This window comes from Anser cygnoides, chromosome 28 (assembly GCF_040182565.1).
Source record: "Anser cygnoides isolate HZ-2024a breed goose chromosome 28, Taihu_goose_T2T_genome, whole genome shotgun sequence".
In the NCBI taxonomy this organism is placed as follows: domain Eukaryota; kingdom Metazoa; phylum Chordata; class Aves; order Anseriformes; family Anatidae; genus Anser; species Anser cygnoides.
Window position 1 is genome coordinate 3,387,062 of NC_089900.1, and position 12,617 is coordinate 3,399,678.

At 55.3% G+C, this 12,617-nt stretch overlaps 1 protein-coding gene across 1 annotated transcript; it reads right to left on the minus strand.

Moving 5' to 3' along the window:
* Nucleotides 1-4,794: 4,794 nt before the first annotated feature.
* Nucleotides 4,795-11,433, minus strand: LOC125181703 (coiled-coil domain-containing protein 81-like). The gene is made up of 12 exons (XM_066984301.1): nt 10,991-11,433; nt 10,427-10,488; nt 9,767-9,920; nt 9,265-9,521; nt 8,796-8,866; nt 8,279-8,367; nt 8,045-8,162; nt 7,022-7,148; nt 6,417-6,554; nt 5,964-6,109; nt 5,559-5,684; nt 4,795-4,988 (listed from the first exon to the last, which is right to left on the minus strand). Exons 1-12 carry the CDS (start codon nt 11,067-11,069, stop codon nt 4,868-4,870), a joined length of 1,488 nt encoding a protein of 495 aa, XP_066840402.1. The 5' UTR covers nt 11,070-11,433; the 3' UTR covers nt 4,795-4,867.
* Nucleotides 11,434-12,617: the final 1,184 nt, after the last annotated feature.

The following is a 12,617-nucleotide window of genomic DNA, read 5'->3' on the forward strand; positions in this document are numbered from 1 at the left end:
GGTGTGTGGCTGTCTTTGTTTTCAGTATTTATAAAAATATATATATAAAAGAAACAAACATCAACAAAAGGAAAAGAAACAAACAAACCAGAGCCCACAACAGTGAGCCAACTCCAAGTTGCCTCCAATGAGGTGCACCATCCACAAGGGATGACTGTACAAGTAATTTTTGTCACAGAGTGATAGGAAATGGTAAAAGAGAAATACAGCTACAGAGTTAGCTACAGGGATGATGAGAGGGACTGATGAAACACAGGCAAACTCAACCTCCCCGAAATCCCTAGAAGCAACTGGGTAAATGAGAAGTATCTGAATGACCAAAGAGCAAGAGCAAGTGGAGGGGAACTCTGCAGAACAATGGAAACTGCACATGTCCACACATTCTGCTGGAAAAGTGACTTCCAGCATGGTCTGTTTCATAAGGCCAGGTGGAAATGCCTCAAAGACTGAGAAGATGAAGTGCAGTGCATAAGAGAAATTCTGGCAATGCCAGTACAGGGGAAGATCAATATTTTTCTCTCGCTGTAATACGCATCCTGAAATATGATAATTTTGATGTCATGGGACACCTCTTATATTGTATTAGAATTGTTCAGTCATTTCAGCTGACTGTAATGTGCTGATTGAGGTGAAATGTTTGAACTGCTTTAAAAACAAGTAGGTAATACTCAGGCCTACAGTAATAAAATTACAATTTTCTGTCCTGCATAGAGCCCTGATGCCACAAAACCCTCCCTGCCCAGGACTGTTCATGCCACCCCTCACTCCTGGCACAGAGAAAATCTGTGACTTGTCAAACTCTCCTGCCTGTTAGAGCAGAAAAAACAGAGTTAAAAAGATTCCCTGAAATGCTCCATCTTCGAATGGGTAAATTTGTGCCAATCATATCTGTATTATCTGCCTTTCTTGGTGGAAATATTCACATTTTCTGTCTGTATAGTGATGTATATATTTGTACAGCCACAGCTGTAACCCTTCCAGGGAGGGCGGGTTTGAGGCCTGTCCTGGGGCTGGGCCTTTTTCAAGAAAAAGATGGGAGCAAAGGCACCTGGGATACAGCAGTCCCTCACCGCACCTGAACTTGGCTGAACAACAGCCAGCCTTTGCTGTTGTCCGAGTAGGATGTGTTATACGGAGGGAATTGCAGCCCCGCACATCCCACGGGGCTCTGTGCTTTGAGGAGGCCTCAGCACCATCCCCCTGTCTGCCATGCGGGAGGCAGAGGTGGTACACGAGGGAATGGCAAACATACCCTCAGCACATCATGGTGAGGGAGAGGAGTAGGGCATGCGCTGCAGATGAAGAGGAGAGTGGGGAGAAATGTCTGGGACAGACGCAGCGTGCTCCTGAAGGCTGCTGCAGCTTCCCCGCGGCCCGTGGCCATGGTTCCCCCCCCTGCCATCACCCCACCCCCACTCCCCCCCGGCTGTTTTCCAGGTCAGCGTGGATCATCCCACAGCCTCAACAGAACGTATGGGTGACCATGGCTAATGCCACAGGCCAGGATATTATGTGCCTGAGTCTTGCTGCACCGCAGCACCCCTTTTGCATCTGTCGGGTCGGAGCGCTGCTGAGACGGGAACGCCTAGCCCGCTTATGTGACCAAGCCATGGCCTGAGAGCCACGCTGCGAGGCCTGGAGCGACTCCTGGAATGGTTGGTTATCCAGAGCTGGGCAGACACCAAGCCTCCCGTCCCAAGAATTGAGCCTCCTGGGCTCGTTGTCAGCGACCTACTGCGCATTTTTCACCTATACAGGGAAAAACAACTTAGTGTCATGGTGGGTGAATAGTACGGAACCCGGTTTGGCTAGTGCTCGAGCGTTAACCACCCTGAATCGCCTAGCGTGCTGACTAAGTAAATTTAGTGATGCCACTAGTGCTGCGCTACCTGGCTTGCTGCTTGACGTAAATGTTAATAAGGCATGCTACGCTACAAAATAGAGCTGGGATTGATTTTTGTTACTTGTCCATGGTCATGGTTGCGAGGACTTTGCAGGTATGTCTTATATGAACCCGAGTGATCATTCCCACTTGGTACACGTGAAGATACAGGAATTACAAGAATTAACCAAACAACTGAAGACAAATGATAGCAGGACCCCATTTGGAGACTGGACATGAGGGTGGCCGTGGCTACAAAACTACTGTTATTTGGTTGCTTATTATGTGTAATTTTTCCTGTGCATTGCATTCTGTCTTCCATGTCTATTGTCCCTGGTGCGGTCAGTAAGTGCTTGACTCAGCCCTGATCGTGCACTGCCATGTGCGGTGCCTTGGCAGCATGGCTGTGGGACCACGCGTGGGGCAGTGGGGCGATAAGGTCTCCCTTGAGCCTCCTAGGAGGAATGCAGGAACATTTACCGAGCAGCCAGGGATCAAGTTCAGAAAGCTAAGCCCCACTAGAATTGACTCTTGTCAGGAGCGTCAGGGGCAACAGGAAGGGCTTCTACAGGTATATTGGTGATAAAAGCAAGACTAGGGAAAACGTGGGCCCTCTGCTGAAGGAAATGGGAGACCTGGTTACATGGTACACGGAGGAGGCTGGGGTAGTCAACGACTTTTTTGCTTCAGTCTTCACTGTCAAGTGCTCTAGCCACACTAGCCAATTCACAGAATACAAAGGAACAGACTGGGAGAATGAGGTACTGCAGAGCCTCCTGGGAACTATTCCAAGGCACGTGGAAAACAAAGAGGTGCTTGGTGACAGTCAGCGTGGCTCCAGTAAGGGCAGATCATGCCTGAAAAATCTGGTGGCCTTCTACAGCAGGGTTACAGCACTGGTGGATAGGGGAAGAGCAGCTGCCGTCATCTACCTGGACTTCTGCAAGGCATTTGACACTGTCCTGCATGACATCCTTGTCTCCAAATTGGAGAGTCGTGGATATGATGGATGAGCAACTCCATGGGCAAGGAATTGGCTGGATGGTTGCACTCAGAGAGTTGTGGTCAACGGCTTCATGCCCAAGTGGAGATCAGTGATGAGTCGTGTCCCTCAGGAGTCAGTATGGGGCCGGCATTATTTAATATATTTGTCAGCGACATGGACGGTAGATTGAGTGCACTCTCAGCACGTTTGCTGATGACTCTAAGCTGTGTGGCACGGTCGACATGCTGGAGGGAAGGGATGCCATCCAGGGGGACCTGCACAGGCTTGAGAGCTGGGCCAGTGCAAACCTCGTGAGGTTCAACAAGGCCAAGTGGAAGGTCCTGCACCTGGATCAGGGCAATCCTAAGCACAAATCCAGGCTGGGTGGAGAATGGGTTGAGAGCAGCCCTGAGAAGGGCCTGGGAGCATTGGTGGGTGAGAGACTCTGCATGAACTGGCAATGTGCACATGCCATAAAAAAAAAGAAAGCCAGCCGTATCGCGGGCTGCATCAAAAGAAGTGTGGCCACGAGGCTGATCAGAGGGTTGTCCCACGAAGACAGGCTGGGAGAGTTGTTCAGTCTAGAGAAGAGAAGGCTCTGGGCAGACCTCATTGCAGCCTTCCAGTACCAAAAGGGGGCCTCCAAGAAAGCTGCGCAGGGACTCTTTCTCAGGGGGTGTAGTGATAGGACAAGGACTAGTGGTTTTAAACTAAAAAGGAGTAGATTTGGAGTAGATATAGGGCTACTCGGCTCCACCAGGTCTAAATCTCTGAACGTTAAGGCTACTTCTTTGCAACTGTGCATTTCCCGTCTCTACCTGATTCTTCAGGCATTTGGAAAGTTCAGTCTGTAGAAGGCTCAGCCTTTGCCTGATTCTGTCAGTTTTCTTCCAGCTCTCTACTATCATTTCTCATCTCCAGAGCTGGAAGTGATCAGGATCCAGGAGGTCTTGTATGTGCTTTGGTGAGCATTTCTTTTCAGCCCCTAAACGCTGAATACCAGCCACCAGGCCTGCAGTTTGAGCCATCTGTGCCTCTTACTTGTCTCCTCATGCTCTGTAAACATCTTTTCAATCCACTTGTTCCAATCAACCCAAGAATTTACTAGCACAGGTCCCATTTGGGTGCCCACACAATGCTCTACCTTCCTTGTAAATATAACCCTAAGGGAACAGAAGCAAAGGATCGGTCCCCCAGCATATTATAAGCATTATGTACACGCAATCTCAGCAAGACACACAACTTGACCAGATCCTGCTGACTACCCCAGATGCTCTGGAGCCCAGTACAGACCGATACCACCCAGCATGGTCCTGCCCGGCCACTGGAACCCAGCCCAGTGCCCAGGGTCCCCAGCTCTCCGCCCAGGCTGAGGGACACGGCTGCCAGTTTCCCCTTTGCAGGTTCAACCAGCAACGAAGCTGAGCACCTGTGCCAGGGACACCCAGGGAGGACACTGATACAGCCGGTCACACAGATGACCACAGACAAGGCGCTGCTTGCAACAGCACCCACACACAGGACACACGTAACACACAGGCACAGACAGCCGAGTCCCCTCCTGACTGGGGCTGGCAGAGACAGCAGGTCACTGCTGCAGGCACACACACGGCACTCTCGGGGTTCACAAGCACATACACACCCGCACACCTGGCCCTGAGAGTCCTTTCACATGCCCTCAGATTCCCCATGCCTCTGCCTGCTCCTCGTCCCCATGGGCCTCCCCTGCAGGTCTGCCACGGAGCTCCCCTAGCTAGGAGGGAGCTATGGGGACGTGGGCTGAGACACAGACTTCTGCACTGGAAATGCGCGCAACTGGCAGCGATGAGTATCATGACGGGAAGCCACACTTAGCGCAGGCATAGCAATGGGAGCCTTGGAAAGAGCTCTCCTTTCAACCCAAACTCCTCTTTCAAAGCAGAGATCCAGCTTATGCGTACTCAAGTCTAGGGTGGATGAAGTGACACAAGCAGTCTGTTTGGGAAGAGCCCCGGTGCTCTTTATTTTCCATTCAGGGGTGGAAAGCGGGGGAGCGTCCCAGCCCCTTTGCTCAGAGCTCCGCTGCTGCCGCCGTCACCATTCCCAGCACCTTCCCCTCCACTGCGGTACCAGCATCTAGCGCTAGGGAGTCAAAAGAAAAAGAGGATCAGCAGGTTGTGTACAGGCTGAACACAGAGAAATACTGCAGGCTTAGCTCGGGCCGTGCACGTAGGGGTCTGCTTCCCAGGAAGCTTCAAGGCTGCCGTGAAGTGAGACAGATGCCTTGTGCCCAAGCTCACGACAAGGTCCCCAGGGGTGCAGCTCACCAGCCTGGGGCTGGGTCAGGTGGAGCGGAGGACCCTGGGTATTCTGTACAGGTATTCCCCCTCAGGGCAAGGTGTCCTGGTGTCAGCGCTCTCCAAAGGAAGGACAGACTCTTGGCTTTGGAAAGGGGAGAGGCAGCCATCCAGGGGACCCCTCTGTTTTCAGACAGGACTTTCACATCCCACATGGGAAAGCCTGTTCTGGGTGCCCAGCCGCTCCCCGTCAGGTGTCAGGGAGCTCCAGTCCCAAAGTCTCCAGAGTCTCCAAAGCCCGCGTCTGTCTCGGGAGGGGTGTTGGAGACGTGCCCTCTTTCTCCCAGTGCTGCCCCCAGGGGAAGGATGGGCCTTGCAGCAGTGGGAAGCACCATCCCTTTTTGGAGATACTTACCAGGGGAGCTGCTGCTGCTGCTCTTGCCGCAGCCGGTTTGCCTCCGCAACATTTCTGAATACGCTTTGTTGATGGCGATGTGGCTCCAGCCTTTCCAAAACTTGGCGTGCTCGTGGGGAAAGGCGGCTGCAACAACAGGAGAAAGGGATCCCTCAGCCTCTCTCAGACACCCCTTCTGCCTCTCCCGTCATCCAGACCCTGCACCCATGCAGTGCCACCTGCACCCACCCTTCCAACCTGATTTTTAGGCCTTGGTGGTAACCAAGGTCATGCCCGCTTTAGGAGGAATCAAAGGGTGTCAGAGGCAAGCCCAGGACTCAGGGACCAGGCTCCTGGACATGTCCTGACATCACTCAACAGCTACTCCAGTGCCCCAGGACGGGAACGGAGCCGGCACACACTTACTCAGGCCGGAGTCTCTCCAGCTTGGCTGCTGCTCCCAAATCCTCTGCTGGGGCAGGGTTCTCAGCCTTCCTCCACCTCCTCCTGACCTCCTTGCTCCTGGGCTGGGCTGGAGGATGGGGGGTCCAAGCATGTTGGCTGTTGAATCGCTGCAAGGAGAAGACACTCTCATCAAACAGGACTGGACACACAGGTGCTGTTTCCCAGAGGACCTCTTGAAAGGACCCTGCGCCAGGACCTGGGAACCAGGCGACTCGGCGCTGCCAGCCCACGTCTGGCTGCTGCTTTTATCCCTCCCTTTCTGCTGACAACCTCTCCCTCACAGGGAGGAGCAGGCAAAGCCCTGCCCTGCGGCCTGGTGCCCGTCCTGCTCCCACCACCCTGGGACCTGCCGCCCTCGGAGCCCTGGCGGAGAGGATCGCTGCTGTTCTCAGCGCTGTTGATCACTGCCAGTACCTGGGGTATCTGTTGGTCCTCCCCATCAGACCAGGCTTCCCATGCAGCCATTTCTGCCCGGGCTTGCTCTTGTAGCTTTTGGTACGTGGGCCATGAGCAGTCTGTTTGGTCCCACTGTGAAGACAGGTTCCAGACCTCCTGGAGGAAAAAAAAAAAAACAAAAACACAACAGCAGACAGGATTGGTCTCAGCTGTCCCTCAGGCCTAACCCGCACTCCTGCCCCCTCGCCTCAGCCGGTCTGTCAGCAGTGCTTCGACCCTCAAGGATGAGGGGCCCTGAAGCTAGGCCAGGCTCCTCAACTCGTGACAAACACAGCTGAACAGCCCGCGGTGACCAAAGCCCTCTGCCATCAATGACCCAGAAAGGCCTTGTTCCTTTTCCATGGCCCCTGGTCAAAATGAAGTGGCTCGTGGCAACACGGGAGGCAGTAAGAGGCAGGGAAGGTGTGCGGGATGCCACCTTCTGTCTCCTGAGGAAGAGATGAAGGAGGTAACAAACGTGAAAATGAACGCATCCCAAGGGACCTGCTCGGGATCGCTCCACACAAAGAGGCTTTTGCACAGGCCCAAACAGCACGGTCATTGCAGCAAGGCAGAGCAGGTACCTGCAGCGCTCTCCTGGAGGCTTCAGGAGCAGGGAGCGCAGTGGTGGTGGACATGGCTTCAGGAGCTGTTTCCTGCCTGTCTGTCCTCTTCGTCCCGGGGGAGCTGCCTGGACACGGGGGGAGCACGCTGCAAACAGACACCAGGAGGAGGCTGCATGAGCCCAGGGGAATTCGGTCTCCAGTCCGCGCTCGCAAGCTGCGTCAGCCTCTGCAGCAGACGGCAGTTCCGCAGCGAGCGGGCGTATTGGACTGGCCGTGTTCTCTTCAGCAGAGACAGAGAGAGCCAAACGCGAAGCTGTGGCACCACCTGCCTTCAGGAAGGCTCGGGATGCCCGCATCCAGGCCCTTTTTGGTGGAAGAAGGAGAGGAGCGGTGTCTTGTGCAAGGACAGGAGCCGAGAGACACCATTATGGCCCACCCGGGCTTTACCTCAGCTTCTCCTCTGTGGCCCTGAAACACGGTGCGCTTACGGGTGGAAAACAGGTTATCGCTGGGGAGCCAGTAGCATCGGAGAAAACCGTCAGGTAAGGAGGGCAGTCATGCCATCTCCCTACCTCAGCACTCTCTTGTGCCTGCCACAACGTTTGGGATAGCATTTGAAAAAAATGCCTGAAAGAAACTTTTCCATCTGGTATCACAGCTCCTTAGGCTGGAAGAAACAGCAGGGGAGATGGGGCCACGGCAATCCTAAGCCACGGTGAGACATGTTAGAATGAAGACAGGGGACATTTGCTCCCACAGACAAGAAGATGGACTCTGCTGCAATGTGGGGGGACTCCTGAAGGGAGAAGAGCTTCTGCAACAAGGCCCTGCATTCAGCTCCCCCAGGGATCGGGGCCCTGGTGGAAAATGAAGCTGGTGTGCCAGTCTCAGGCAAACGTGCTGCACGCTTGCCATCCGTTGAGAGAGCGGCCTCCGCTGGGACGTGTGTCAGGAGCCACCCTGCGGCTGGTGGGTCCAAAGGGGACATCTCTCCTGTGTGGCTGCAAGTGGCTCCTTCCTCCTTTCCCCCAGGGTTCTCACCTGGTAGACGGCTTCTTCTCCACATCTTGCTGCCTTGTGCCCGGCTCCCAGCTTGTCAGGATGGGGACGGAAAGCCTCTTCCTCCTCTGCAGCAGCTTGCCAGGATGGCACTCTGAAACTAGAAAAGGAGGAAGCTCTTCAGAGCAGCCGCGTGGGCACTGCCTTTTAACCTGGTTCAAGTCAGCCAGCACGGGACAGGGACCACCTCCAGACAGCAGGGACCTGTTCCCTTACCTCTTCTCATCCTGCGCTCTCCTGCAGCTTCCTCCTGTGAGGTGGTGGAAGCTTTGGCCTCTGGCCTTCTCCTCACAGTCAGATGAAACCTGGAAAACAAACGATGACACGGGCTTGAAGAAGGCTGGCCTCCTACCCGTTGCAGCTTGCTGGCAGTAATCCTCCTGGTGTCGCACAAGGCATGGCATCCCTTTTCCGTCATGTCCATGCATGGGGTTTGTTGTCAGTCTTCCCGCAGCACCAGAAAAGGTAGCCTAAATTCCCCTCCACATGCAGGCAACTCTCTCTGACGGGAATCGCGGCAGCACGGGCACAAGAAACACAACCACAATGCCCCTCCTCTCCAGGTGAAGACACTCGTAGCCGAAACTCAGCATTAGTTAAGCAGGAACCAGTCTCCCCGGGATTTAGCCCTGACTGGGTGCTGAAGGTGGAGACCCAGGCGCGCACGTTCCAAAGCAGGAGGTGGGAAGCCTCCCGCTGGGTCAGCCAAGGGCTGCGGAGGAAACGCACTCACCTTGGGAACATCTGGATCCCACGAGCGGTGGTCTCTCCACTGAAGGCGGTCAGATGTGCCGGCCACATTCTCTGCAAAGAGACACAGACCTGCTGGAGGGTTTCTGAGGCGGTTTTCTCACGGCTCTCATTGACAGGAAGCAAACCTGTCTCCCAAGCCAAAAGAAAGCCTTCTCTCCAAAGCCCTCCTCCAAAGCCTCTTCCATGAACCTTTGTTCTGCTCTGGAGGAGCTGCATGGCAGAATATGGAGGCTGTACAGTAACACTGCCAGGCTTTTTGCAGGGGCAAGCGCCCAGATGCTCAGAAGAAACTCTCTTTGTTAATGGAGAAAGCAGCTAAGGGGGCAAGCGTGGGGAAAGGCATTTGACTGGCCTGCCATGTCCAGGCTGGCCAACAGCGGTCGGATTCCTCACCCTTCACTAGGATTCCCAAAGAAATTGAAGTAGCCCCCAAAACCTCACCAACTTACACTGTGGAGCAGTGCAACAAGGCCCGCAGTGCTCTCCAGACGTTTGACGCAGTCCAGATAAAAGTTCATGCAGAGGAAACCATCTTTGCACGTCAGAACACCAATGTCCCTGAAGGCAAAGGGGACGTGCTCCTTGCTCCTCAGGAGGAAGCAGTACAACAGGATGGTCTCTTGCACACAGTTCTTCACCACGTGCAGTGGGAAGGAGGTGGCTCGCGATAGCTGCACGTAGTTCAGCGGCTCGATCTTGACACCATCTGCAAGGAGAAGCAACATCCTCAGTGCCACAGCAAGCCCAAGTTGCTTGCAACATTCAGAACAAGTTCCCAGAGAAAGGGTCGCTAAGAGAAAGAGCTCCTGGGGCACAGTTTCTTTTGGGGAACTCAAGCTGTACCCTGACCGTCGGAGACAATCCTCTACTTCTCCCGGGCCTTTCCAAAGAGCAGGGAGAACAAACCGTTCCGGACATGGGGCAGGAAGAGGGGGGCTGCTGCCTTCTCACCAGGGAGGAGCTCAGTGGGACAGTAGATCTCCTCCAGCCACAACTCGTCGATGTCTAGCTCGAAGAAAGGCCTTCGAACCAAGAGCGGCTCTTCTTTGCTATGGAATTGCTCTTGGACAACAGCAAAGGTCCCGAGTCCCACAACCCGAACGCCCTGCACACAGAAAAGACAGAAAGGCCGATGAGGGAGTTCTTGAGAGACGGGAAAAGGGATGACTGTCAGAGCAGGGGGACACTGCTCTGTGCCCTGCCCGCTCCTCAGGGACAATGGGGCAAGGTGGGGCACTTTGGAAAGCTTTGCAAAAGAGCCGCATCCTCTGTTTCTTTCGTCACCCCCCTCACAGGATTTGCCAACATCCCTTGGCTAGAGAATCGCCCGGAGGTTTCCAGCACACGGATTAGGCCTGGGACTGACTCCCAGCAATTGTCCTAGGCACGGAGCCAGGATATTCCCCCATCTCTCTGCTCGCCCTCCCCACTCAGACCGCAGGGAAGAGTGAAGCCCTAGGGTGTGCCAAACACCTGAGAGGCAGAGCACATCTGGCCTTGGTTTCTCTCCCAGCTGGCCAAGAAGCTGCTCCGGGCACCCCGGGCAGTCTCAGAGCACTGCCACGGTGCTCGGGCAGGGATTGCTCTGCAGGGCCCAGGACACCAACCCACCTTATCCCGCTTCAGCTCTTCCAGGATGTACTTGGATACAGCATCCCAGATAGCCTCAGTCTCTGGAAAGCAAGGAAAAGACACGTCAGGCTCCAGGCCAGCCAGCTCACAACCTCTTGGCAAGCACCTCACCCAGGCGATGACACATGCAGGCATACACAAGCATCCCAGAAAAACACCATGCAGGCACTCCTGGGACATTCCTGAGAGGCCTGTGGGACCTGCAGGCCACGCCAGTCTCTGGGACACCAGAGGTCTTTCCTCCCAGAGCCAGATCCCAAAGAGGCACCAGCTCCCAGGGAAAGCTGGCCCTGGACTGTCCCCCATCAGGAGAAGTCTGAGCCATGGCCAGAGGAGCCCTGGGCCTCAGGACAGCCCTGGCATCAGGACCCAGGAGTCCTGGCTGCCACATTGTCCCCTGAACCCAGCGGGACCCTCAGGCAGGGCTCTCATGGCAGCCACCAGCTCTGTGCAGCACCACCACCCCCCAGCCCAGGACCTGCAGCTTGGGACAGCTGACAGCCCCTGGGACACCCCTTGGGAAGGGGCTCCTGACACCCTCACCTTCGGGGGAGAGCTGCAGGAGCACTGGGAATGCAGAAGTCAGATCAGAGGTGATGGTCACCCTCCAGCAGCCATCCATCTCACTTGCTGCAGGCCCTCAGCTCAGGACAAGGGATGCCCGCCCTGGCTCCTCAACCACAGCTCCTCTGCAAGGTGCCCCTGCTCCTCCGCCCGTCAGCGAGGGTCGCCCAGTGCAACCTTGCTGCCTGCTGCCCCCACTCCTGGCCACAGAAGGACAGCGGTGGGGAGCACCCAAGCAGTGCCCAGCAGGGACCAGGCCTTGCAGGGAAGTGCCGGCACTGGCGCTGCTCCAGTGAAGATATCCTGGTGATGCAGTGCATCCCTTTGTGACATCAGCACGTGTCATCTGAAGGCTTATGATGTCAGCAGCATGGAGACAGCACAGCTCAGGAGAGAGACGAGAGATTTCCTTTCTTGTCCTGAGAAACTGTCACCTCCCTTCTGCCCAGTTCTTTAGCAGCAGTTCCTGGCAAAGCCACCAGGAACATCTCCACATGGTGACAAAGGCCATAGAATAAAGGATTGGAGTGCTGGAGAAGTCCCCACTGTCTGCCTGCCCCAACACGCCTCTGCTCTGACCCTCTGACATCCCCCTCTGACATCAGCACGTGTCATTTGAAGGCCTATGAGGTCAGCAGCAAGGAGATGGCGCAGGTCGGGAGAGAGACGAGAGATTTCCCTTCTTGTCCTGAGAAACTGTCACCTCCCTTCTGCCCTGTTCTTTTCCACAGGATCTTGACAAATCTACCAGGAACATCTCCAAATGGTGACAAAGGCCATTGGATATAGGAAGTGGAGCGCTGGAGAAGTCACCGCTGTGTTCCTGCACCAACACACCTCTGCTCTTGGAAGCCCTTCCAGGAAGGTGGGGTTTGAGGCCTGTCCTGGGGCTGGGCCTTTTTCAAGAAAAAGATGGGAGCAAAGGCACCTGGGATACAGCAGTCCCTCACCGCACCTGAACTTGGCTGAACAACAGCCAGCCTTTGCTGTTGTCTGAGTAGGATGTGTTATACGGAGGGAATTGCAGCCCCGCACATCCCACGGGGCTCTGTGCTTTGAGGAGGCCTCAGCACCATCCCCCTGTCTGCCATGCGGGAGGCAGAGGTGGTACACGAGGGAATGGCAAACATACCCTCAGCACGTCATGGTGAGGGAGAGGAGTAGGGCATGCGCTGCAGATGAAGAGGAGAGTGGGGAGAACCGTCTGGGACAGACGCAGCGTGCTCTTGAAGGCTGCCGCAGCCTCCCCACGGCCCGTGGCCATGGGCCTCCAGAGCAGGAGGAGCCCGTGGAAGAGGCTGAGGTGGAGGGGCAGCCTGCCCCTTGCAGCCAGGCTGCCAGATCTGCCTGCAGGAGACCACTTGTGCCTTTGTGTGCACAACGAAGGAGGAACCCGTCATGATTTAGGATCAAAGTCTGTCACTTCAGGAGACCTGTGGCATACCGCACGCAGAGGCACGTGGTCTTGTGTCAGCTGGACTATGACAAATGGGCTGCAGGGAAAGACAAGAGTGAGCCAGTGCAGCGCTGGGTGTAGGGCTGGGCCCCGAAACCTCATCTCTTTCCATGTGCTGAAAAGGAGGGAGGATGAAATGAGGGGCCTGAA